The sequence below is a fragment of the Sceloporus occidentalis genome, unplaced genomic scaffold (assembly GCF_023333645.1).
Source record: "Sceloporus occidentalis isolate IW3139 unplaced genomic scaffold, rSceOcc1.0.p SCAF_104, whole genome shotgun sequence".
Taxonomy (NCBI): Eukaryota; Metazoa; Chordata; class Lepidosauria; order Squamata; family Phrynosomatidae; genus Sceloporus; species Sceloporus occidentalis.
Window position 1 is genome coordinate 2706139 of NW_028317084.1, and position 27375 is coordinate 2733513.

At 38.9% G+C, this 27375-nt stretch overlaps 1 protein-coding gene across 1 annotated transcript in view; it reads left to right on the forward strand.

The window, feature by feature from the left end:
* COL24A1 (collagen type XXIV alpha 1 chain) overlaps nucleotides 1-27375 on the forward strand; it is a 200699-nt gene that overhangs the window by 81617 nt on the left and 91707 nt on the right. Inside the window, exons 20-24 of the mRNA XM_089497545.1 lie at nucleotides 102-155; nucleotides 11166-11219; nucleotides 11753-11797; nucleotides 18440-18493; nucleotides 22320-22364. Coding sequence (XP_089353671.1) covers nucleotides 102-155; nucleotides 11166-11219; nucleotides 11753-11797; nucleotides 18440-18493; nucleotides 22320-22364 — 252 coding nt within the window. The remainder of the gene's footprint in view (nucleotides 1-101; nucleotides 156-11165; nucleotides 11220-11752; nucleotides 11798-18439; nucleotides 18494-22319; nucleotides 22365-27375) is intronic.

Consider the following 27375-nt stretch of genomic DNA (forward strand, 5'->3'; position numbering starts at 1 on the left):
ATTTTCTCCAAGAAGTTATTGGTCTTACAAATGAGCAAGATGCTAAATGTAGGACTGTGTTCTTGATTTGTTTGTTTGTATGCTTGTATATTGATTTCTAGGGGTTTCCAGGAGATATTGGTGTTCCTGGCCTGAATGGCCCTGAAGGCACTAAGGTAGGAATACGTGAATGTTTATTGTAAATGTTTTCATGATACAGAATATCCAGTTTACAGAAAAAGCACAACATTATTTATTTTGAAATCACTGTTCATGTATTTTTAAGGTCTTGACAGAAAGATCAGTTTGTGAGAAATTCTATAGATTAATTTAGATAAACTTGATGAGCTTTGCATATAGCTCTATCTCTCTCAGTAAGCCCATATACTCACTGCTGAGTTCAGCTGAATGAGAAAATGAAGCAAAAGTTGTGGTCAGAAAAGAATCAGAGGCCTGTTACAGACAACCAAAATAAAGCTGCTTCGAGTCACAGTGGAGGTATGGTGTTTCAATGATGCATGCGTCCTAAGAGTCCAGAAACCACACCAAAGCCACGCTCCAGTCCTTAGGGCTGGAGCGTGGCTTTGGTGCGACTTCTGGACTCTTAGGACGCATGCATCATTGAAACACCATACCTCCACTGTGACTCGAAGCAGCTTTATTTTGGCTGTCTGTAACAGGCCAGAGTCTTGTAGGATAGTCAGCTGTCTCTGCTACTTTGCTCAAAACCTTGACAAGGGATCTTGGAAGCCAGAACAGATTCTACACATGTTTTCATGCTGTTCTAAATGCAATAGGTAAGCCCAGTGACCAGCTCTCTGTTTTGACTGTGAATCTCCAGCCTCTCAGTTCTGAGTGTAAACACATTAGAAGAGAAGTGTGGCAAAACCTCTGTGTCAGTCATGAATGACAGCAAAAAGATGTCTCTAGAATTTCTTGATCACCTGTGCATCTGAAAATCAGTCAGTTCTTGACAACTTTGTTTTCCCAGTTGTTAAAGGTTTTCTAGTTGCCATCAACAGACGCTCAAGAACAAGAGTAGATGATGTAAATGGCCAGGAATTCTTCATCAAAGTTGCGGTGTTCTTACTTTGGAGTGGGAGGACTAACAAAAATACCCAAACATATATGGAGTCTCAAAGGAGCAGCACCATTAGAACAATTCAGCTGGGTTCGGAAGACAAAGCTCCTTCCAAATTATTATTCTAGGAATGATTCACTCAGTGTTTTCTTGCTTCTTTTTGGATACATTTCTAGGACACTGGATCCAGTGAAGATAGAGAAAATGTAGATGATTTAGTCAGTTAATTGGTTTATTTAATATCTATCCTGCCTTTCTCCCGGTACAGCACCCAAGGTGGCCTACAACAAATAAAAAAAAATGTAGCTAAAATCTTATACAAAAGTTTAAAAACAATTCTGTTAAAAGCATGTAGCTAAAAACAATTTAAAACACATTTAAAACATAATAAAAAGATAATAGCACACCACGCCACATTTAAACAACCTTCTGCCACATAAGTGGAGAATCAAAGACATGCCTAAATAAAAGGTCTTTGCCTACCAATGAAAACAGAACTGAGCGAGGGCTAACCATGAGAGAGAATTCCACAGCCTGGGAGCAGCCACCGAGAAGCTGAATGCCTACTGACTCTTGATCAAGGCCAGTTATGAAGACACACCCAACTAAAGGTGGTGGCAGGTTTGGGTGTGCAACGCCGGTAACCTGGTGAGATCAAACTCTTTACCCAAAAAGGCTCTGAAGCTGAATGTAAAGTTCAAAAAGGGGGGAAATTTAATTTAAAGGACAAAAATAAAGAGTTTTCTCCTCCCCAGCTCTAAACAAAAGATACTTTACAGTTTCAGCAATCTTCCGGATGTCATCTTTCTGGGTCTGATGTTGGTTTGCTCTCCTCACTCAATGGAGCTGGTGCAGGGTCTTTCAGCTCCTGAATTCCTTTATTCACTTGCCGTTGGTAACTAAAATGACTAAATTGGTAACTAAAATGGCTAAATTGGTAACTGATTTGGCTAAGGTACTTGGTAACTAAAATGGCTAAAGTGTAAGAAATGCCCTTTCCGGCTGTCTGGCCCTGTTTGCCACCAAAAGACAGCTCTCTGCCTGCCCACAGCAAAGACTGCTCCGAACTAAAACCTCTAGCTAAAGCCGAGCATGTTGGGAAAGGGCAAACCAAACCTGGAAATAATGCAGGGGAAACCTACAGCTCCTCCCACAACTAATACAAAGAACTTTTCCTATACTAAACATACTATGGCCTGAACCAATGTGAAAGAAAATGCAGCGGGAGATTCAATCAGTCCTGGCAGGACATCACATCAGTCATGAGGTTGATCCTGACATAGAAGCCTAGTGAATATTACAGGAAGTATTTGAAGGGACCTTGACCAGAATCTAGATCTACAAGTGGCTGAAATTAATAGCCAAAAAAATACAAGGGAACACATTTGGAAGTCAATACAAGTTGAATAAAAACTGTGCCTGCCACTGGCTGAAATGACCATGTGAATATGTTCCTAGGTTTTTGTTACAGTGCCTATCAAGTCTAAGTAAACCTTGTATTAACTTCCATTTAAACAATTTTTCAAGGAGAAACCATGTTATTGTCTTACAGCAAAAAGGGGTTTTAAAAGGTATTGTGGTACCTTAAAAGGCTTTTGCTCTTTATAAGCCTTTTGCTGTAATAAACAAGCTATAAGCCCTTTGGAGCCCAAAAGCAAGGGGCTGGCTCATGTTAACTATCCAAAATAGTTTGGATAAAACAAGGATACAGCTTTATTGCATATAGCTGGATAGTGTTGGCATATTACACAGATCCAGAGAGTGACACCCACCTATCAGATCAAACCACCACCCCAACTCACATGCTGGATAGCCATGGAGTGGCCCCACAAAATCCACATAGTTACAAGACCTGTATGTATCATCCATGCCACCTCAGTGTGAGACAGGTCCACAACTCCTGTGCTGGGCATGACCTTGCTCACCCACACCCCCAAAGTCCTCAATGAGGAGTTTGGCATCTCCAATGAGGATGATGATGGGCACACAGAACCTACATCCCCTATAAAATCAGATCCAGCCCCATTCCACATTGCCCATGTTGAGACAAAATGAATCATTATAACACCAGCAGTAAGATGTATAAGGGAAGGAGGTGTGAAGGCAGTAAAAGCCAGAATGCTAGAAAAGTAGCCAGACACATCATATAACCCCCTCCACTGGCTAGACCAGAATGAGCCATGTTGTCCACATATCCACCAGAGAAGCAGCACCTACTGAGTGCATATTGGCTATTGCTTCCTCTACCCATGAAAACATCACAGTTTTTTGGAGTGGTGTCATATGGCCAGGCAGAATGAAGGAATGATGATGGTAGCTTCAACTCTGAGCTATGGATCACAAATAGTCTCTCCAGATAAATCAGGGTGAGCTCATCACTTGCCATTATACATTTTTAACAGTTTAACATGCTGCAAGACTATCTGTAGTTCTTGATTGTGACATTTTCCCAAGTGTAAGAACTAAAGAAAAGCAATCTTTCTACAGCAATAATTTAATATCAACTGTTGTGCGAGACACAAATATTGGATATTATGCCAGTGTTTCAGGCATTTGTGTGGATGCAAATATTTCTGATCAGGAAGTATGTTCACATTTTCCCTTGCTTAATATTCAGTATAGTATCCCAAATCACAGTGGACTAGTTGATGGTTATTCACCCAAGTGCCTCTGCCAAACTGCTGATTAGTTAGCTGGAAACTTCAGATTTGTTTGATACAATAATAACTTGCATGAAGAGACTTTATGGTCTCTATAGCTTTTTTGGCTCTCGTAGCCAGAGAGCTTGGACAGCCGCCTCTAATCAAAGAAAATTGGTGGATTACTTTGGAGATGAGCATTACCAAAATGGAAAAGCTTTTACATAGTCCATAATACAGAGAGCCCAGGCCTACATGAAACTGGAAATGTTCGGCTTTTATGCTCCCAGCTGTCTTGTGTTGACTGCGGTTTTGAGGAGTTTCCTCGATCTTATTTTTGGAAGACAGCTTCACTAAGCTCTTCTTTTCCTCATTCTTCTGTTTTAAGCTTCCACAGAAGTTAAATGTACACTAGCTGCCAAGAAAGCAGGACAGACCTTCTTGTTTAAGCTGTTGACCCTCATGAATGAAACATCTATTTTTATACCATCTACAAATTGTAGATTGGCGGGATTTTTCTCCTCACCCACTCCAGAATCCCTACAATAATCAACACATATAATTCTTAATAGTATCATTATGGACCATGGTTTAAACATACAATTCAGCTTTTGAACAACATGTTATAAAGCATTAACTTGGAGATGTTTCTGGGCAACACTTTCACATAATTAGAAGTATTTCTGTTTCATGCCCTTTATAAAAATGTATTGAGGATGTACTTGCTTGTATGCTTTTCTTTGTGGTGTACTTGCAAGTAGTATCTCTGTCACAAGAGGAAAGATGTGGGGCAGGCTGCATTACTTACAATTGTTTTCATCGCCATTAGAATCATGTTCTTAGTTGATAATCAGTATTTTAACTGATTTAAAATATTTTAATTGATGAAAACGTGTTCTTCATTAACTGGGAAACAGATTTTAATTTTTAAAAAATATATATACAGGTTCCTATAAAGACGTTTTGGTAACAAATACCATATTATTAGAAACATTCTTATGTGTGAGATAACAGAAAACATCCCTTCTAAAGACCGAACTAGATTTAACATTAGTTGCATTCTTGTCATTTAGTTTGATCTTAGCTAAGCAACTCCTATTATTCCTGAGCATTAACCATGCTGGCTGATGGGAAATGGAGTTTGCCAGCATCTAGGACCACAGTTTCATCACCACTGCCTTAGATTATGGTGGCAACAATTCTTATGTCATGGTCTAAAACCAAAGAAAGTATTTCTCCTCTCTTAAGAGTTACATGCATTTACCATCCAATCCTAACCTCAGAATATAGCTGGAAGAAGGATCCTAGCCATTTCTGCCCTTGTAGCCAAAAGGCACTGTGGCCACTATGGAAGTAATCATGGCTAGATGAGAAATCCAAATGTTTTTAAGTGGTCATGGAACTCCCGTGTCCATTGGATAATTACAACACCAAACCTAGCCATCATCTGCTGCCCACTCACAGCCCCAGATAGCCAGCAGGGCTCTGAACCATATTGTCTCCTGTCAGAAAGGCAGAGGAGACTGCTTCTGCAAAAACCCTTCTGCCACAGCATTGTTTGTTTATGCATTATCTTCCCTTTTGAATTTTTTTATTTAAAAAACATTGTAAACTTATTTCATTAACCATCTTCCTACCTAGAAATCCCGGATGTAAATATTAATAGATTTGAAAAATTTATTTGATTAAGTAACATACATCCAGACTGTTGGCAGCTATAGCTCACTTTCTTTCTGAATTAAACATAAATCAATACTGAATTAAACATTCAGTCTTATACCTGAAAAGGTTTACTTTTAGTGTTTGAAAAAGCAGCAAATTACCACCCTTCACAAAAGCATCCCACCCACAAAGTACTTCTGCAATGTTTCTATCTATGTCATGGCTTATGATTTTGCTTCATCTTGTTTTTATTATGTGACAATTGGTGTGATAAATTTTGTTGTTTCCATTGTGCTGTATTATTGTATTACTATGTGTTGTCCTAGAAGCCATCAGGATGAAGTGCAGCCTAGAAATTCTTAAAATGAAGGAATGAATGAATTATACACAAGCCTGTGACCTTTTATTAAATGACTTGTAATACTTTTTTGGACTGTAGCACTCAGAATCACCCAGCCAGGATAGATTCTGGTAGTTTTTGTCCAAAAAAAAGCAATTATTCTAAGCTGATGGAGAAAAAACAAGCCAATAGCAGTGACTCATACATGACTATTCTGTAATGCCTGATGAGAAAAAGACCCACTGAGGCTTACTCCCAGGCAAGTGTGCATGTTGTAGCTGCAGAAACAGAATGTACAGTCACCTCTCTGTAAAAGTAACTCTGCATTTTTTTCAAGGTGTGTGTGTGAGAGAGACTGCATGAAGCAACCACAGGCAATGCAGAATCACTCACTCCTTCCTCCCCCAAACAGAAGTGAATTAGAATTGGGCAATCACAAATCAAAGCATTATGTGTAGATAAAACAGCAGGCAGCCTCATCCGGATGAATCTTTTGGCTCAGGAGCACTTTGAATCAATTAATTTGTGCCTCAGGCTGCAAGACTTTAAGTGTGCTCTCTGGTTAGGAACTAACCATCCTTAAGTATTGTGCAATGGAATTAGCTGATAATTTTTCTAATTTACTTTCAGGATTTTTTTTTACTTCTTGTGTGATATAAATGACTGTTAACAAGTTTATTAATCTTGTAAGAGAAAGTTAATTGAAAAGTTGCATAGCTATGTGAAGTGCATTTGTCTGCCTGTACACTTTCTGGATTGCTTCTTGGCATGTTTGATAAATATCCAAAGAAGCTTGTTTTCTTTTTCTAACTAAAATCTTAAGAGTGAGGATAGAAACATCAGTTAATCATGTTGAAATAAATAATGTCTGAGGAGCTGTAGTAGAAAAGAAGTCTTATGATAATCTACATTATACTAATTAATAGTGAAGAGTAGATTGGTTTGTTGACATGTATTCTGGAAAGAACATCAACAGTCATGCAGCAGTATTTATGTTCATGTAGTGTCTAGACTTAAAACTTAGGTTTCTGAATGTGAGTTTTGGCTCGTTCCAACAATTTCAAATCCAGTAAATACCAAGTCTGACCTTTTCCTGTCCAGTTGAGAAATAGTTTTTAAAGATAAAAACACAACCTACATTGTACAATGTATAAACTGGCAGCTTTCGTTGACAAATAAGTTTAATTAACTCAAAAACATCAAGAAAGGTTCACGGATCTGTCATAAATCATATAGTTTTTCCTTGCATGAAGAGTATTAACATATGTTTGCAGCATCAAGGGAGCCAAGAGAATGTATTGCAGTGTTGAATCCAGGATGTTGGGTTTAGTAGGATCAAAGGGAAAAGCACAGCCTATAATCATGGAATAGTCTGAATCAGCTGGGTTGTTCCGAGGGAAAAGGTTGATGACAGAAGTTGGGGAGGAAATACTGCATAGACTAGAAAGAGGAGCTCTGTATCATTTCTGCTCTTAATGATAGTGCATGGTGTGAGGATGTTGGTGGATGTAGATCACCTGACACTGTGTTGCCAAATCTGTCAGTGGCAGCTGATTGAATGAGCCAATCATAGATCCTTTGAGACCAAATCTAACAACAATTGCTTTTCTGCATAGACTTGTAGTCATGATGTCACTTGTTGCTAATCAATCAAAAACTGTAAAAATGGCAGTTGAACGATATGCCCTACCTATGAAATAATGGTCAAGTAATGTTTATATTTGGCATTGAACATTCTTAGTTTTTAATGATCCATTTAGTTGATGATAGCTACTAGTGTGGTTAACCTATGATGGATCGAGTTTTCATAGGAATACTGCTTGAAATAATCGATCTCCCCTCCTTAGAAATGTTGAAAACATAGGAAATGGTAAACCAGTTACCATGTTGGGAAAGGTCATTATTCATTAGGCTTCTCACAAGACGAATTTGTTGTAATCATGCTCAAGTGATTAATTTATGCTTTATGGTATATACAGATGGCTGCTCACTTGGTAGTCATCTGGTAGCGTGTATATGACCTTTTATGTAGTCTGTAACTTCTAAATCCCACTTCTATGGAGGTGAGATTTAAATTTCAGAATTTTAATCAGGATGCCCCTGTAGATTAATGGCACATGTGAGCTAACTAGTATGATGGCACCCCTTTCTACAGCTTGGCTGTGTCCCAAAAAATGTCCCAAATTTTTTAATTGGAAGGGGATGGAAAAAGCTTGGGAAATGTAAAAAAAGCCTTCTAGGGGCACACATGGTCTTCAGGGCACACAATTCTCATCCTTGTCTAGTCTGTTTATCACATGGTTGAAAATGCTGTTCAGCATTTATTCTCCAGTGTCTAGCAAAACTAGACTGATGCTTCCTAGAAGAATTCAGTAACTTTTCCATTAAAAGCACATTGTTTTCAAACAGAGTGGTAGCTCAGTGCTTATCAAGGTATGTGATGCAGTAGTGCAGCATTTTTTAAACTGACATGCAAGGAATTGGTACCATATTATTATCATATTTGCATAATTTCCTGGAAACCCACCACAGTCTGGCAGCCAATGACTGAAATATGGCATTGGTCCATGGATAACCACTTTTGGTAGTACCATACTGGATTATGTAAAGCATAAATTCCAAAAAATTGTGTATTGGGGCACACAAATGTATTGTGAGAAAACTAGTAGTGTGCGTTAATAAATAATGCAAAGGCAATTATGACTTCAAAGTACCCACTCCTAAAGAAAAATGCCAGCTGCGTTTCTGGGTGATTGGCAAGCAGTCCTTGTTCTTCCTATCCCCCCCCCCCCCCCAACTAATATAGGATTGCTTTTTCTCTTTTCCTAGTAAGACAGAATCATTCAGGCTTCAATGCTCTGGAAGTCTACATGAAAGTAAATCCCATGAGAATTTCTTGTCCTGTTGCACAGTCATGCATGTGAATGCATATAAATTATTTCTGATGCATCAAAGCAGGTCTCCCATTGTTTCTACAGATGATTAAGTGTTCTATCTTGGCTTCTACCATTTAGCTTGTGCTGGGATAGTTCTTTAATTTTTGTAATCCTCTCATTCAGTGAGTTACAATGTACAAATGCAGCAAATTTACCTTTTTCCAGAGACCTGTTAGAATCCAGGCTTGAATCATTATTTTGATCTTGCCACCTTCTGATTTGTAGTAATACTTAGAAAAATTATTTGCAGAGCAATGTCATGGGCCCTTCTGAATATTTCGTACTGTAACAGTAAAGCTTTGAGGTATAAGAGAGATAGTTGCTTGTAATTTTAATGTAAAATGTGCTTTTTTGAAACATTGAGACTGTGTAACCATTGGATCGTTTTCAGTGGCCTGCATCTGTTACCTTCCATCTGTGGGCAACTGTGGTTGATGGACTGCAACTTGTAGTAGCCCTAACCAATATAGCCAGTGGTGAGGAATGCTGAGAGTTACAGTCCAAAAACATATGGCAGGCCAAAGTTTCCTGCTTCGGGAGTAAAAAGAAATAGTATTCTTTAAACATCTGCATACATAGAAAATATGTTATCAGTCCTTAGTAACTATTTTATAGTTCATTTACTACATGTGTAGGGGGGAAGAGGTCAAAACTTTAAATAATCTTGTGGTGCACTAATTTTGTTCTAATCCTGGTAGTGTAAACAGATGTAGAGCTGAGTTACGCATTACCCTGGGAGATCTGTATTGGCTTGGTTGGCTTCCAGAACTTTTTTTTTTTAAATATTTTTTATTACACAAAAATATGATATATACAATATACAAATATGAATACCGAACAAATACAAATACAAACATATTACACAACAAAGCACGAATACATTAAACATACATGCTTATTCGTTACCGTTTAAAATTCTCTTCAAGTACTTCCAGCACCCATTATGGTACTTAGCTATCTTAACATATACTATATTCCACCACATCCAGCTTGAATTTCTTAGCTTTTGTTATCCTGCCTATCTATTCAAGGATAGAAGCAGAGTATAACTCATTTCAAGTTGGCATCTCTCAGAGTAATAAAGGCCTATAATCTAACTTCATCCAGAACAAACAATATATTGAGATGCCGTGCCATATCTATGGTATCTTAAGCCCACAATATATATCCAGACATTTCCATCTCTTATTTACTATCTTCATATCTTTTTTCCTCAAGCTCTCTGTCAACATATCCATTTCCTTAGCTTCTCTCAGTTTAATTAACCAAACATCTTCCTCAGGGATTTCCTTCCTTTTCCAATATTGTGCATAGATAATTCGACCCAATGTTACCATATAAAGAATTAAGAACGACATCTCTCTTATCCTCGGGTCATCCAGTATACAAATCATATTTAACAAAAAAATACGAGGATCCAATGGCATATCTACCTGGAGAATGTTTAGCATTAATCTATGTATATTCCCCCAAAACTTTCTGGCCATTTTACAATCCCACCAAAGGTGGAAAAAAGAGCCCTCCTGCTTCCCACATTTCCAGCAGGCGTTACTTGCAGTTTTATAGATTTTGTTAATCTTTACAGGCGTCATATACCATCTGAAAAGCATTTTAGTATAATTCTCCTTATAGTTTTGACAAACTGTAAATCTTTTTGTATCTTTCCAAGACTCCTCCCAGTGTTCTAAGTCAATAGGTCTCTCTAGGTCCTGTGACCACTTAACCATCGAGTGTTTGACAGTTTCATCCTCCAACTGTCTCTCTTTTAAGATTTTGTAATATTGGCTTCCAGAACTTTGAAATCCATCCTAAAGAAGCTACAAATCTGATGTAGCAGCAGTGCTGATAGTGAAGATGCTTACTACTTTCCTGTGGCTATTTTTGCGATCAAAATTACATCCTCCCTGCCCCAGCTGATTTTCTGCCTGAAAAGGGGAAATGTGGATTAGTTCATACTGCACAAATAATCCACTTTGAGACTGCTTTAACTGCCCTTGCTCGATGCTAGGGAATTCTGGGAACTGTAGTTTTGCGAGACATTAGCCTTCTGTGTCAGAGAGCTCTTGGTCGTGCAATAAACTACAGTTCCTATGATTACCTAGCATTGAGCCAGGGCAGTTAAAAGCTGTGACAAACTGAATTATTTCTGCAGTGTGTTTTGGCGCAGTTCAGCGGCATCAGCAGGAAAGGGTTAGCACCTCCCCTCCTCCAGCACCAGCTACCTGGCTCCATAGGTAGGTCTGTTTTTGTGATTACTGCATAAATGGGATGCATGTGCAGATATTTGTGTTCATGTTGTGTCTGTACAAAGAAAATCCAAATATTCACAAATGTACTAGTTCAGAGTTACCTGAAGGAAATCTAAGGGCAATTTAGAAGAATAAAAAGAAGTGATGACCTTTGGCTTTTACTGTCTCATTCTTTCTAGAGCCTAGAAAGAGTGGTGGGTAAAAGCTACAAAGCATCACTTCCTTCCATAGTAACATTATTGTCTATTCATCTAAATGTTTTTGATGTGTGCTACTTAGGGATTTCTAGGTGAGAGGGGACCTCCAGGACCACCAGGTCCCAAAGGAGTTGAGGTAAGATACTAAAATTGTTCTCCCAATGGCATGCATGTTTTTTCTTTTACTACTACTACTTGTTTATTTTTGTTTGGTTTGAAAATATTATGTTCTAGCAGGTGCTGAGTACAAATTGTTTCACATCATGGTGTTCACTTGTTTCAGTGGCTGCCATGCAATGTTTAGATGCACTGAATGTGGCAACTTGCACATAACACAGAAGAGTTAAGTTTTATATTCTGGAAAATTGTGTGCTTGCATATGTGGAATAAAACTTCTAAAAAGTGGTGTGGTACCTATACAGGGCTGAAGCCATATCTATTTACTATCAGATTTTTAGTAAATCCTTTAATTCTTGGTATGCAAATTTAGATGATGAGAATTTTACTCTATCTAGATCTATGATTCTTCATAGTCCTTTTCCCCCCATTTCTCTGAAGTTTACCAGTATCCAGGCATCCATTGAAAATTGCAGGAATATATTTTTCCAGGTGCTTATGAATGCTTTATCTTAGGGGGAAAAAATCACTATTAACCTGATTTTATTTTAGGGAGAAGAAGGACCTGTCGGACCTATTGGAGGAACAGGACCAAGAGTAAGTGTGGATAATTAGCGTTTAGAATTGTTGTGATAAAGCTGATGAAAATTCTCCAAAATGCGTAATCAGTGTGATTCATTGTTAGGAATGGAAACTGTAATAATAATAATAATAATAATAATAATAATAATAATAATAATAATATCCCACCTCTCCAGTTGGATCGAGGTGGCCTACAACATTAAGACAGCATTAAAATACATAATCATAATTAATATCATAAAGCCCTATAATCTGAAGACTCACCCACCCTCAAATTTAAAATGACAATTCAAGACAAATACCAATAAACAAAGTCAAGCAGATGAGCAGTTGATGGAGCAGTCAAGATAATCTGGGAAGGCCTGCTGGAAGAAATCTGTCTTAACCGCCTTTTTGAAGCAGTCAAGGTTGGTAATATTCTGTATCTCCTCTGGCAGGTCATTCCATAATTTAGGGGGAACAAAAAGAAAGGGTCATTTGAGAGACCATGGTAAGCCTAGTTTTTATTGGCTGCAACAAGTTTTTACCCAAAGATCTAAGCGTGTGTAGAAGACAGGAATTGAAATGTTGCTTCTGTCACAGATCTGTATGGCTTTTGAAAATGTGCACAGTACAACATCCACAAAGTGTATGCAGTTGTGGGTATTTTGAGGACTTGCCAGTTGTGTTTTGCTTTTAACTTTGAATGTGTTAGAATATCTCTATGCAGAAACCTCACTTTCTGATATCTTCTTAGTAATGACATTCACAAGGTCTTCTTGGATGTATCACTTATCTTTTAGCCTAATCAGTAAAGATTAGCTTTCACCTTTGAATAGGGGCATCCCAGGAGCCTTATAAAAGCTCCCAAGTGGGGATGTTCTTATTTATTTGTTTGTTTGTTTGTTTGTTTGTGGGATTTATAGCTTGCCTTTCTCCCAAAATGGGATTCAAGGCAGCTTACATTAATTTAAAAGGACAAAACTAAAACATTAATTACAGAAGTTAAACCATGATTAAACAACACTAATATTAAAACATAGGTTAAAAACAGAATAATTCAAACATTTAAAAAGTAAAAATGCTTAAAACATTAAAACAGCACACCATGCTACATATGTAAAATTCATCCATCAAAAACCTACCTAAATAAAAATGTCTTTAAAACTGCAGGCAAAAAGAGAGGAGGGAGGGGACTAACTTGACCACCTGTAGAAGGGAGTTCCACAGTCTGGGAGCAGCCACAGAGAAGGCTCTCTCCCAAGTCCTCACCAACTGCGCCTGTGAACGTGATGGGACAGAGACACAGCACTCTTCTGATTTTAACGTTCTGGCTGGCTTGTATAGGGAGATGCAGTCCTTCAGATAGTCTGGACCCAATAATAATATTAATAAAAATAAACTGTTTATTTATAGCCCACTTTTCCTTGGCAGATCAAAGCGGGTTATACAGAAGTACACAGACGTACACTTTACAAACAGTAATGACATAAAAATCCAAATCAAGGTGTTTAGGGTCTTAAAGGTCAAAACCAGCACCTTGAACTTTGCCTGGAAGTGGGCTGGTAGCCAGTGCAGATGTTTTAGCAGGGAAGTCACATGATTCCTGTAGCCTCAGTCAACAGCTCAGCCGCAGCATTTCGGACCCACTGAAGTTTCCAAATGGGTTCCAAAGGCAGCCCTACGTAGAGCGCATTTTGCTAGATTACCGCACTACAGTCTTATAGCACTGCTATTTCACTTTAACTGCTCTGGCTGCCTCCTGTTACATTCTGGGATTTCCAGTTTAAGGAAGGGATTTAGAATTCTCAGCCAGGGAGCTCCCAGGCCTCATTGAACTATAAGCCTCAGAAAGCAATAGGAGGCAGCCAGAGCAGTAAAGGTGGAATAGCAACACTATAAGAGTGTAGTGCGGTAATGTGATTTAGCCATCATCTGTCACCAAAAATATAATGCCCTTGGACATATTCCATTAGAATGGAAACAGTTGGAACAGTGTATTACCTGTAGCAATATTTTATCTTACTTGCTTTTATCTTATTAGCTTACTTCACACTTATTAGCTTACTTACTTTTATCTTATTAGCTTACTTGCTAAATTAGCTTACCTGCTGTTCACCGCTATGATCTTTGGAATAGCGGTATATAAATAAAACAAATTAAATTATTATTATCTTTTCTCTCCTTTGTCTTTCTGCATGTTGCTTGATGAGCAAATAGATATGACTACATTCATGAAATTAGCAATTTCCAGATTCCAGTTGTTTTTAGCAAAGGAAGAAGGATCTGATCCAGATAGGACTACAGAATTAGCAAGATTGGGAATTTAATCTAGTCTCAAGCAAGATCTTCCATAGCAGTAACTGTTTATTAAGCAATTACTTGAAAGAGTTAAGAGTTACTATCTGTGTAACATATCTCTCATATACAATTCCTTGTTTCTTTGAATCCCAGTCTTTAATTATAAGTATATTCATTAAAACAGTTCGGTTAAATTGCTGTATGGATACATATCAGGCCACATGGTCTTATAGGTCATTTTAACTTTAAAATTTAAAGGCATACTTAATAACTGAGGATTAATATCAGTCTTCTTGGTTTGTTTTGCTGTATTTATTTTTGGGCAAAACTATTCTTATATGTAATATATGCAATATTTGTATTGCAACTCATTTCACCTGATTTTCTTCTCCTTGTCTATTTTTAGTGCATGGAGTTCTTGTATAGCTATCTGTCTGTGTGTATATGTTTTCTGTATACTGTGTGGCCCAACCGTTGGTTCAGTTTGCAGATGACAAGGGCATCCAAGAATGACAGTGTTCCTTCCTGTTCTTTTTCCATTGTCAATTGGATGTTAGGGTGGATGTTGTTCAGATGGTTCAGAAACATAGTCAGATCTTCTTCTCCATGGTCCCAAATGGCAAAAGTGTCATCTACAAATCAGAACCATGTTCTGAGCTTTTTTTGGTGCTGTTTCCATGGCTTGTTTTTCAAAGTGTTCCATGTAAAAGTTTGCTATCATGAGGCTCAAAGGGCTTCCCATGGCTACCCTATCATTCTGCTCATAGAATCCATTGTCCCACTGGTAGTGGCTTGTGGTGAAGCAATGTTCGTAGCTGTGGAACATGGCTACATAGCCAGAAAATCCACAAAAAACTACAACAAATTGCTTGTTCTTTGTAGCTTGTAGGTCCAAGTTTGTCAAACTGAAAACCCAAATTCTTTGCTTAACAAAAACTGTGCAATTTACTTTAATTGATTCAAGTGTATGGAGATTATTTAGAATAAAGAAAGTATGATTGCTTGGTACAAAATTAACCACTTAATTTATAGTATAAACATTTTCCTACATTTTTCCTTGTATGCCTGTTCCACTCTCGTTCATTCCCCCCCCCCCCCCTGTTTTCACTTGAGGTTTCCATTCTTGGATCCCCAGATGTATCGGACCACAGCTTTCAGATATCTTAGCCAGGATGGCTAATGGTGGGGACCCAAGTTTGGGAACTATTAGCCTTCAAAGTGTCCTTTGAAAGTTGAAATTGGATAGGGAGGGGAGAACCTCAGTCAGAGAAGTGTCTCAAAGAAATGAGACATTTCAAACAATGTTTAAGTGTCCATGTGAATAGAACTAAAAATCTTCACTGTTTTCCAGAATCCCATGTTCTGTATTAGAGGCAAGAGCATGAATTGCCTGCTTAGTTTATGCTATGTTTAATACACCATATTCTTTGTTAGTTTAAGCTTCTTTGGCTAATATAAATACAATACCTTCTATATGTTCAGTGATGTATGGCAGTTAATCAACAGTGGAAATGTTTAACTAAGCACTGTCTGTATTATGTCACTGTAATTTAGCTCGGTCTAGTGAGGTGTAGACATAACTGTTACTAATGTTTAACTTGGCCTTGATTCTTTAATATTAAGATACCAGTATAATGGAGAAGAACAGAATAATTAATTAGTAGAGTCCTGTTAACAAAAGAAATGAGAGGAAGAAAGGAGAAAAGGTGGGGGGAGGTAAATCTAGAAAATACACCAAAAGAAGTGTGTGTGTGGGGGGGGGGGATCTGACAACCCTGAGTAGGTAGGTGTGGAAGAAGCCTGAGATGTAGTAGAGGGATGAGAAGTGATGGAACTTTTTGAAGCACTTTGTAATGGTGTGTTCTCCTTGCCAGCCATGTTGTCTGGATCATAGTTGTTGTCTCCATTCCTAGGGTCTACATAGGCAACCAAACTCTGACAAGCTTGAGCCATTTTTGGGGTTTAGGATGTTACATGGCAAAGGAGCCATGACTGTTCCACTGGAACTGGACACATCTGCTAAGAGAAGTCACAGAGGAATCCACTCTGATGCTGCAAGCAGAGCATGTCCTGTTTCTCCAAGCCCCAGTTTTATGAGTGATTGTGGGTTTTATTGGCTGACCAATGTCTTCTGGGTAGCAATAGATTTCCAGAATAGGTTTTGATAAGAACTGCAGGAACTGTTATGACCACCCACTCACAAGAGCCTCAGTAAGTTATGTGAAATTCAAGTATGCCTCAGCTTTGCTGAAATTCTTCTAATGCCAGGTGGACTATCAGCCTAGCTATTTGAGGGCCCTTGTCTGAGCCTTCTGCTATATGAAAATTTTAATTGATAATTAGTATAGCATTATAATGGAATATCTGCCTTAAGATGCATTTAATGTAATTTTCATTTTAACACTGTAATAGTGAGTAGGATAATATGTAAATAGACATCAACATTTCTTAGCAATTCTTTTCTTTGTGCTGTTAAACAAATGCACTGAAATATACCTTTTGGATAAAATAGACTATAATATTTTTACTGAGAATTATTTATTGCAAATCTTCTAATAAAATATGTATTTGCTTTTCCATTGCAGTTCTTTGAGATTTTAATCATGGTTTATTCTATCTTAGAATTGTATTATGTCTGCATTTGTATATAATGAGAAACTGTCTTGTCATTATGAGAACAGAACTTTGAAAGACAGGCTCACATGCTTTTCCATGACTGTGAGAAGATCAGATGTTTTCCCACCTGTTTCTGATTAATGGCACCTTATTGTTAACATCTGCACTCAAATTCTGTTAAACCAGTTGATTTCAATACAGGTTCAGATGTATTCAGATCATGAAAGGAACTACACTAATTGTGCTTTGAGGTCTCACAGTCCCTCATCCCTTGTTTCATGCAGTGACAATCCTTTACATGTACAAGATTACATTTTCAATCCCTGCCATCTATATGGGCAGAGAGATTCAGTAACCCTAGAGAGTTGCTGTCAGTATGAAGTGGACAGTAGTGAACTAGATTTTTTTATGGTGTGTATTAGTTGAAAGCAAATTCCTATGTTCATAACTTTGCTGAACATAGCATAGGTTGGGTGGGAGCTATGTATCACTAACCTACCCTCTATAGTCCCCAGAACAGTTTGACTCTTAAAAAAAACAGTAGATAGTTGTTCACTGATTTATTTATACATTTTGAAAAGCAGATAATCTGCTTGAAACTTGACAAAAACAGGCAAAACAGCTGTGCTAACTGACAATTCATTGGGATACATGTCTGTTTTTTCACATGTGAAGCCAGGAAAGCATTGACCAACCTTTAAAGCTCATTATAAACTTCCCTTTTATATTATTTCTGCCTTTATCTTTGCAAAATCTCCCAAACTTCTTAAGTGCATACATTTCCAATGTCAGTATCTTAATGAGCAAGTGTGCGTTTGTATTAAGAACATGGGATTAGATGACAAGTCCTGCATTAGGGAACTGGTAGTCAGCAATAAACATGAAGGCTCTGTTTTTGCTGGGGGCAAAAGTAGCTAATTGGGGCCATAACTGTAAAGCTGAATGGTTGAAATGCTGAGTAAGAGAACTGAGCCAAGGAAAATCAAACAAGGGGTGTTAAGAGAAAGTTATTCAGTGCTTCAGGGCATATTATCTGATGGCTTAATTCCACTCAAGTCAGCAGTTTCCTTTGTTTTCGTGGTATGCTTCTTCAGTCTCATCCAAAACCCATTTTCTTGGAATCTTGTCCTATTGTATTCAGTGGAAGTCTATTCCGAATAATTATGCTTGGAATCATGGATGGCCATAAAAAATGAACTTCATTATTTTTGAATTTTTATGAGTAATTGTGGGTTTTGTTGGCTGAACAATGTCTTCTTGGTAGCAACTGATTTCCAGAATAGTCACAGCACACTGAGCATTGTGAGAAATGGAAATAAGTGTTTGTTTCAGCAGAGCTCCATAATGACCATAATTACATGCAGTTGTTTTTGTAAAATCCTCCAATTTTTATATTAATGAACAACATTTGAGAATAGGATGGCCTCTTAGCAGGAGACAGATAACTTAATCCCTGGGCCATTCCCCCAATCACACATATGCCTAGTCTTCTCTTCTATCAGATGCGGGGATGGAAATGCGAATGGTATGGAAAGATTTAAACACCTCTACACTCACAGTCCTGTACTTCCCACAGGCACTTTGCTGAGGGGAAGAAGGGGAGAGGGAGAGTTGCTGCATTTTTACCCATATCTACATGTAAATAAGTTTGGCCCTGAGTCACTATTTCAGGCATGATGCAACTCTGGTTAACAGTGATATCATGACAGAACAGATTCAAAATCCATTAAAAAGCAGATGCGTTTATTTGTTTGGATTTAGGGAAAACCTGGTCGGAAGGGTTATGCTGGTGAACCAGGACCTGAAGGCCTAAAGGTAGGACCATGGTTTTTCTGCTATTAATTCTTCTTTAATAAAAGAAAATCTGAAATGCCAGCTTGGTACTGTGCTCTGCTAAACCTGTAAAATACACTTGGTTCAGAGTTGGCGATGGATGGTGTGATCACCAGGTTACTCAGGATTCTTCTCCTATCTTTTCCTAAATAGTTTGATGCTTTTCTTCCCTCAGAACTATTCCTCTAACCCTTGGTGCTCCCAATTTCTCCAGCTTCTTTATTATTAAGTGTATTTAATATTCTTCGTAGCGTGTTTTGATGTTGTTGCTTATGAAGGATGTCACATTGAGGAGAGAGCTAGCTTGTTTTCTGCTGCTCCAGAGACTAGGACCCAGAGCAATAGGTGCAATCTACAGGAAAAGAAGTTCCACCTCAACATTAGGAGGAACTTCCTGACAGTAAGGGCTGTTTGACAGGGGAACACACTCCCTCAGAGTGTGGTGGAGTCTCCTTCTCTGTTGGGTATGCTTTGATTGAGATTTCCTGCATGGCATGGGGTTGGACTGGATGGCCCTTGCGGTCTCTTCCAACTCTATGATTCTATCATTCTTTGAATCACTTCAAGCCACTCTTATGTGAACAAGAAGAAAATAACTTACAGACAAAACTTATGATGGTATGTCTTTTGGTACTTGGATCTCAAAGCTTGTTGTTACAACGTGTACATCATTTCAATTGTTACAAATTGACTTTGGAAAATATCACGCACGGGTTTTAACATGAATAAATCACCATGCAAACGATTGGGGTTCACACGCCCGTGCGCTTCTCTGATCAGTGAATCATCATGGACACGTCCCCGCTCACTTCTTCTGTGACCAAAGTGTTCTTAGAGCCACCCTTTGGAAATAATGGGATCCGTTATGGGCTCCATGATGCTTTGATCACGGAAGAAGCGAGTGGTGACGTGTCCATGACAATTCACTGACAGGAGAAGCATGCAGGCGTATGAACTCCAATCATACTTTTAAAATGATTTCTGACGTTTGTATGGTAATTTATTCATGGTAAGACCCCCATGTGATATTCTCCTTTGTTTCAGTTCACTCATTGACTTCAATTACACTTCAAACTGTGTTTTATTTCTTTGCACACACACACATTCTACTAAAGCTCATTCATTAGGAGTATAAATCTAGTTTTCCTCATCAATCACAATTCCACAGAATAAGGTGGATTTGAGCCTTCCCTTTACTGGTTCTCCACTTCTTAAAGAACGTAACAATTTAAACTGATTTCACCAAACTTCTTTTGTCCTTTTAAAATCGTTCTTCCTTTTTGGGAGTCTGAATACCCATAAGCCAAACTTTTTTCCTAAATGAACTCCTGGCAGTTCTGTGACACACTTTTTCTCTCTCAATGGCCCCTCCTCCTTTCTATAAGAGTGACAGGCAGTGGTAGCCCTAGAGTGGGTGTCACCCCCTCCCAATTGCCCTCTTCCCATTTCACATCATGCAGAATCCTTAGCAATGCTTTTTTGCACTAATGTTACTCATACTCATATAGCACTGAGTGGTAATACTAAGAGTTGTAACATAAACAACTAGGAAAATTAAAATTATACCTTCAGATTACAATATCATATGCACAACCTAAATGTATTTATATATTCCTAGTGAAGATTTGGTTAATATGTGATGTTTTAAAAGAAAAATTTAAAAGAATGAAAAAATTAAAAATTTACAATTTTGAAATTTGAAATTTAAAAAAAATTCTGGGGCCTCTCCTTTCTCCTCCCACTGAGCTTCACCCAACTCCCACCATCTTTTAAAGCATTTTAAAGGGAAGCAGATGAATGCCACAGCACATTTCTGCCAAAAGGTAGGTGTTTGAGGCGCAGTGGTTGTCACCCCCCCCCCCCCTTTAGGGCATTACCTGGTGCAGCCCACACACCCCGCACCCTCTTGTGACACCACTGCTCACTAGGGGGTGCTGTCTCAGCCTCAGAGGAAAGCAATAGCGAATCTTCTCTTAACAAATCTTGCCCAAAAAATCCTGTGATAGATTCACTTTAGTGTCACATTAAGTCAGAAATAACATGAAGACAAACGATGGGAACAAGTGTATAGGGGCAAATCACTTCCAGAAATTACAAAGAGAGATGGTTTCCTGTCAAAGAATTCTTCCTTTCAAAAAATATGCACCTGTCTCCCAAACTACTGTATTATTTTTTCTAGTTTTCCATCCCACTAGACTAGAATAATATTACAGTAGTAATTTCCTGGCCCATTTCTGAAACAAAATGCTTCACATTTTATTTTATTTTTTGCTGCAAAAGCTGTACACTGATATTGAAAAAATAGTGGTTTGAGTGTTAGGCTATGACTCTGGAGGCCAGGGTTTGCTGCAAAAGCTGTACACTGATATTGAAAAAATATACACTTGGGTGTACAAACGGAGAAAACTAATAGATAGTGGGTCTCACTGAAGCTGACTGGTAAAATCTTCACATATGAATTTATGAACAGATTTGCCCTGGAAAGGGAGCTGGTTGCAGCCACAAAGGGTGAGCAGCAGGGGTCAGGCCACTGCCACCCCTCCTCAGGATCTCTCCCCTTAACCTGGGGCGGGAGGGAGCTGAGGTAGTGGTGGGGAGAGTTCGCCCTTTGTGGTTTCTTCGCTGGCACAGCTTTCTGCCCAGGGAGGGAGCCACGCTGACGACAAAGCCATGAGGGGAGAGAAGCAGGAAGGGGCAGGCCACTGTCCTAGTGTCACCCCCCCTTCACCGGATGTCATCAAGCTTGGTGCTGCCATTGTGCTGTCTCTTATCTATCTTGGTCATGGAAGAACATAGAAGAAGGGCCTATCTCTAATATGCTGAGCACAAGGGTTTTGAGGCTTTCCAAGAGGTCATCACAAGTTTCTGTGGCTGAGTGAGCAAAGCACCAGAGAGCCATTATAGATGCAGATGTTCTGGTGGTCCTGCTAAACTACCCCTTTCAGAAAGCAAGTCACAGTATTTTGACTAGCTGAAGCAACTAAACACAATACAATTGTCAAGATGGAGTTTTCTGAGGTTGAGAGTGTATGACTTGCCAAGGTCACCTAGTGGGTATCCATGGCCAAACAGAGATTCGAACCCTGGCCTACAGAGTCATAGCCTAACGCTCAAACCACTATGCCATAATGGCTCCTTTGTATATATAGAATACCTGTAATGTTGATGTCTTAAAACTTTGATTCTAAATAAATAGTTACCCTCTATTTTGAGAAAGAGAATTTTTAAACAAATAATTTTGTAATTTGCAATTTTTGTAAAGTGAGATGTTATACTCAACATAGATTCTTATTGTACACACAGAAATATCCGCCTGCTGGTTTTATCTGGAAAATATATGGCAGATACATGTGGGCCCACTGTGTTAAACAGTGATGTATGCCACTGGAGGTGGAAGGGAGCTGATATTTTCCAAGGAAGCAACATCATAGAAAATTCCCAATCTTTTTATGTTATGTGCCGCTATACATATACAATACATGACTTCTCCTTGGAGATAAAACTAAGCCAAAACAAAACATATCCTCGGTACATTGTGTTTTCAAAAACAGGCATAGCATGTTGTCAAAAAGTTCTGGAAAATGGAAAGCATCATAAAGTTAGCAGAAATACCCCAGAATGGTAAACTTGTAGAAATTATTGCAATTGGTGAAGCAAAGAATTGTTTTCCCTAGCTGTTGATAAAATTATGGCATGAGGGGTATGGGTTAATTTGTTTGGGATAGGTTTTCTCTCACCCCCCCCCCCCCGCCCCCATCAGTCTCTCTTTTAAATGTCCTAAATTACTGTATCGATTTTCAATTTACAGGGAGAAATTGGAGACCAAGGAATTCTTGGGAAAACTGGTGAAACAGTAAGCATGAGTTGCTATCTCTACATAATACTAGCTGATATAATTTATTTATAATGCATTATTCTAATACGCTTGGCCCTATACGTATTCTGCATCCATGGATTTAACCATCTATGGCTTGAAAATATTTTTAAAAAATATTTTCCAAAAGCAAACCTTGATTTTGCCATTTTACTCAGAGTGAACAGATGTCATAACTGCAGAGGAGGACAGGGCACTGGGAAATGTAGGATAGTAAAGAAAAGTGTAAGACATTATAAGGCATAAACTAAAAACACTCATACAAATATAAATTCATGCTCCTTAATGAAGCTGAAAATGGAGTACATTTGGAATTCCACCGGGAAAGAAGGCTGAAATGTAGGACATGTCCTGGAAAAAGAGGACATCTGGTCACCCTGTTGGTATCTATAGGCGGGGAGTCCTTTAACCAACCTCCAGTGCATACGAAGGACCCACTGTACCTTGTGGAATTAGGATGGATCTAGATGTTACTCTCAAGTTGGAGTCCCTTCCCGACACCAAATGGCAGCTTTGTGTAGTACTTTCCTTTTCATTTTGTGTTATTAAGGCTCAACTGACATGCATTGTTGGTAGAGGGACCACAGTGTGATGAACCACATGGTATTAAATTATAGTGATAAATAGTATGAAGGTGGAGAACATGACACAAGAGTGCAGTTTTCATTTACAGTTCCACTTCATGCAAAACTGTGATATCTGAATTTCAGCATTACATTAAGTGTTCAGTGTAACCAACTCTACTGAACAGAATATATACCTTTGGCCTGAGTTGAATATCCAAAGCAGATGTGGCGATTTGAATTTTAAACCAAGTACATCACCAGTGCCTCCATCCCATACCTTTTAAACATTAAGAAAAAACCTTTTAGTGAATCATAAATGGGTTTCTGGCTACTTCCATTTTTTTTAAAGGGGGAGGCGGCTCAGGGTATTCCAGGGCAGAAGATTGGCACACAGATCCTCAAGGCCTATTCATGCCAAATCAAAAGGCCCATTAAAGACTGTTCCAAATGATAAAATGTTCCTTTGTCTTTTTTAAAAAATAATATAATACCTACCGTAATTATCTAACTGCTTATAGGTGATCCAATATGCATTTTCTTATAGGTTGTGGGATTTTTGTTATAGAACATTCCAATGGATTCTTGGTTTATTATGTATTTACATAGATTGAAATCAATGGGTCACAATTTTTAAAACTTATGTATGTCCTAATAGCCTTTCAAGAATATGACTGTGCCAGGAAGTAGACAGTCATTTGCAAAATAAACTCCACTTGCCAATGGCTTGTATACACAACAGGATTAACCTTAATTCCATAGCTGAAGGGATGATTGGAGGAATGCCTCACAAACACAGCTTGTCTAAGTGTGTCAAGGTGTGTCAGGTCTGCAGGATGGCTGTACATTGGAGGCTGGAGAAGGGAGAAAGCATGGATGAGGGTCTGGGTGCTGATGGAAAATGTCTGCCCCGCTAATTAGTTTTGGAATTACATATAAATCTTTGATCTTGTAGAGGGAGGTACACCAGCCTCCAAGTTTCACCTTGAGCAGTCACAATGTGATGCAAAGAGTAATTTACCTACTATAATACCTCTGTCACACTACAAAATTACTGTGTTTTTTAAAAAATACTATGGTGCTATAGTACTTATAATGTTTAAATATTTGTCCTCCCGTGCCCAATTCTTTTAGGGTGGTGAGTGCAAAAGATGTTGAACTTTAATTTCCTGGATTTAGGGCCAGAACAGACCGGCAAAAAAAGCCGGCTTCCCAGTGGCTTGGAGGCATGGCGTACGCACGACACATGCCCCCAAGCCACCAGGAAGCTGGTGTTGCGCCGCCTGGCTGTTCACATGCTGTCGCTTTATGACATTCAGGCAGCGTGGCATTTAGACACCACATGCTACAGGAGTACTGCAAAGCTGTGATGGCAGGAAAAAAACCCCAGCTCTTTGCCAGCTCAAAAAGGAGTGGCTTTCGGCGCTTCTTTTTTGTGCTAGCAAATAGCCGGATTGGGGCCACGGCATGTGGTTGCCACAGCACACGACTCCTTGGCAGCTCCAATCCAGCTTTTGGGGGCAGTCTGTTTCACCCCTTACTTGATTTCTCTTCACATAATACTTTGAATAGTTAACATACAGAAGAAGTAACTATGTTGTAAATGTGCTTTGGCTCATGCTAATGGTATTCATAAATACATTTATGATCCTATCTATTTGTCTTGGATATCCCTTTATTACAGACCATCTTGATGTGTAAATAATGCTGTTCCTGGCAGCAGGAAGCTTTCATATATCAGGAAGCACTTAAATAGATTCTGGAGAACGATTTCTGTATTTCTTGGTTAAAGCACTTGCCTGATGCAGACATAATGGCTGAAATCCAACAGTGTGCATCTGCTGACAGAAGAAAGCTGGTCCATCAATGGATCAAGAAGGAGGCAACTCCTTTCCCCAGCTGCTCTTGCACACCCTCAGTACTTGCTCTGAAGGACTGGGAAACACTTTCAGGCACAAAGGGACAGAAAGAGAATGTCCTGCTGATGGCATACAGGGTCTGCTTGTCCTTCTTCTGCTGAGAGAAAATCTCTGTTGGACCTTAGTCCATTGAACCGTGGTTTGTTGGAACTAGGAAGTGAAAAAGCAAACCAGATGCAATGGGCAAAAGAGTGTGTGCATGTATTTATGACAGCCCAAACATTTGCTGTTATGTCTGAAACAGAGCCACCAGCTCTTCCTATTACTGCAGCTTACAAATTACTCCAGTTAGCTGAACTTGACAGTGTCTACATATTCCAAGGTGAGGGGCTTGTTTTTTTCAACATTAAAAACATAGCAATGGCTATATAATTTGACAAATTGCTACTGTTGCTTATGTGTGACACCCCCCCCCCCACCATGACTGTGGGGTAACGTGAACATTTTATATAAAGAGGAAGTCCAGTTATACAGTACAGTTTCAAAATATTAATTTAAGAGAGTGTAAAACATGGTTAACTGCTGAGGGTGAAGTTTTAAAATGGAGTTCATAAAAATATGGAGTAAAACATTAGAAGTGGTATGTCTTGTAAGAATTTAAAACAGACATTAAAGAATTTCAACCCAACTCAGTTATTTTTTTGGAAAAGAAACAGTTGATACGCATATATCTTAGCACATCCAGACTTCAAAACATTAAGAGACATTGTGAAGAAAATCTGACCGTGTTTTTGAACCATCTGAACAACATCCACCCAAACATCTAATTCACAATGGCAAAAGAAAAGGAAGGAACATTGCCATACTTGGATGTCCTTGTTATCTGCAAACCGAACCAATGGTTGGGTTAGACAGTATAAAGAAACCTACACAGATAGATACAAGAACTCCAACAATCACCCAGGGCAAAAAAGAAGCAAAATAAAAACACTGGTAGACCGGGCAAAATGGATATGTGAACCCCACTTCTTGGAAGATGAACTGAAGCACCTAGACTGGGCTCTACAGGCTAATGGTTACTCCAGCTCAGACATCAGAAGGGCTACCAGACCCAGAAAAACCCACAGGAGTGAAGACAAACAGCCACCCAAAGGGAAGGTATTTTTACCATACATCAAAGGATTCACAGATAGAATAGAGAAACTGGTGAGGAAACACATCCTCCAGATGATCTACAAACTAACCAAGAAAATCTAGCAAATGCTGCACTCAGTGAAGGACAGGAGAGACCCTCTCATGACCACAGGAGTCTACCGCAAACCATGCAGCTGTGGACAAGTCGACATAGGGGCCACCAAACACAGTGTTCAAACAGGAATTAAGGACCACGAGAGACACTGCAGACTGGGTCAGCCAGAAAAATCAGCAGCAGCAGAACATGTTATAAACCATCCTGGTCATAAAATACTGGTTGAAAACACTGAAATTCTGGACCATGCCAACAACTATCAGTTTAGAATGCACAGTGAGGCAATTGAAATGCATAAAACCTGGACAACTTCAACAAGAAAGAAGAAACCCTTAAAGGAAAAAAGGGGCTGTACAGATCGGCTTGAAGTGCAGGCATGGGGACGTGGCATTTGGACAACTTCCGCCCCAATGACACCCCCACGTTGTCATCACATCACCTGCCTGACTAGAAGATGGGTGGCGTCATGGCACTCCTTTGGCACAGCATTTATATGACACATGCTGAAAGGAGCGCTAAAAAGTGCCGCCTTTTTGACAGTTCTAAAAGGAACAGCATTTTGCCATTTTTTAGAGTCCGGAAAGTGCCAGATCGGGGCTGCGTTATGCGGTTGCTGTGGCCCCAATCCAGCACTGAAAGGGGCAGTGCGGAGCTGCTCATTTGGGACTGTCTGCTTCACCCCAGAGTTTGGCTACCAGGCCTTAAAAATACCAAAATCAAGACCCAGCAAGTCTTTAGGGGAGCAAGTCTGGTGAGAGAAGTTTCCCAGCAGACAATGGATCATTAATTAAAGAGACAGCCTGAGGTCTTGCCATTCAACAACAAAAAAATACACAGAATAACATACAAATAATTTCCTCTCAACTAACAGTATATATACCCCGCTCTCTTCCATTCCAGCATTCTCTGAAGTTTCCAGCCAGAGCTGCTAGCGAAACATCAGGAATAAACTCTTCTAAAAATGGCCTCATAGCCTGAAAAACCCACCAAAAACATTCATCCCAGTCCTCCTGGTAAAGACATAAATAAATACTGTCCCTCATTTTACAGGTCAATAACTTGAGGTAGAGACTTCTCACACTTAATTACAGATGTATATTTGAAATTATCAGTATAGCATTCTGTCTGGCTAGCTTTACCTGGAATGGAGAAATGTATGTGAATTTATTGGCATTTTCTTATAGGAGACTTATGCTTTATAATATAAAGCCAAAGGGTAACCACGTACTTAGTTTTAGCATCTAATCAGAGCATTTTTATTGATTCTACAGTGACTAAAATTTTAGAGATCATACAGAGCATAATATTTGAGTCTGTTT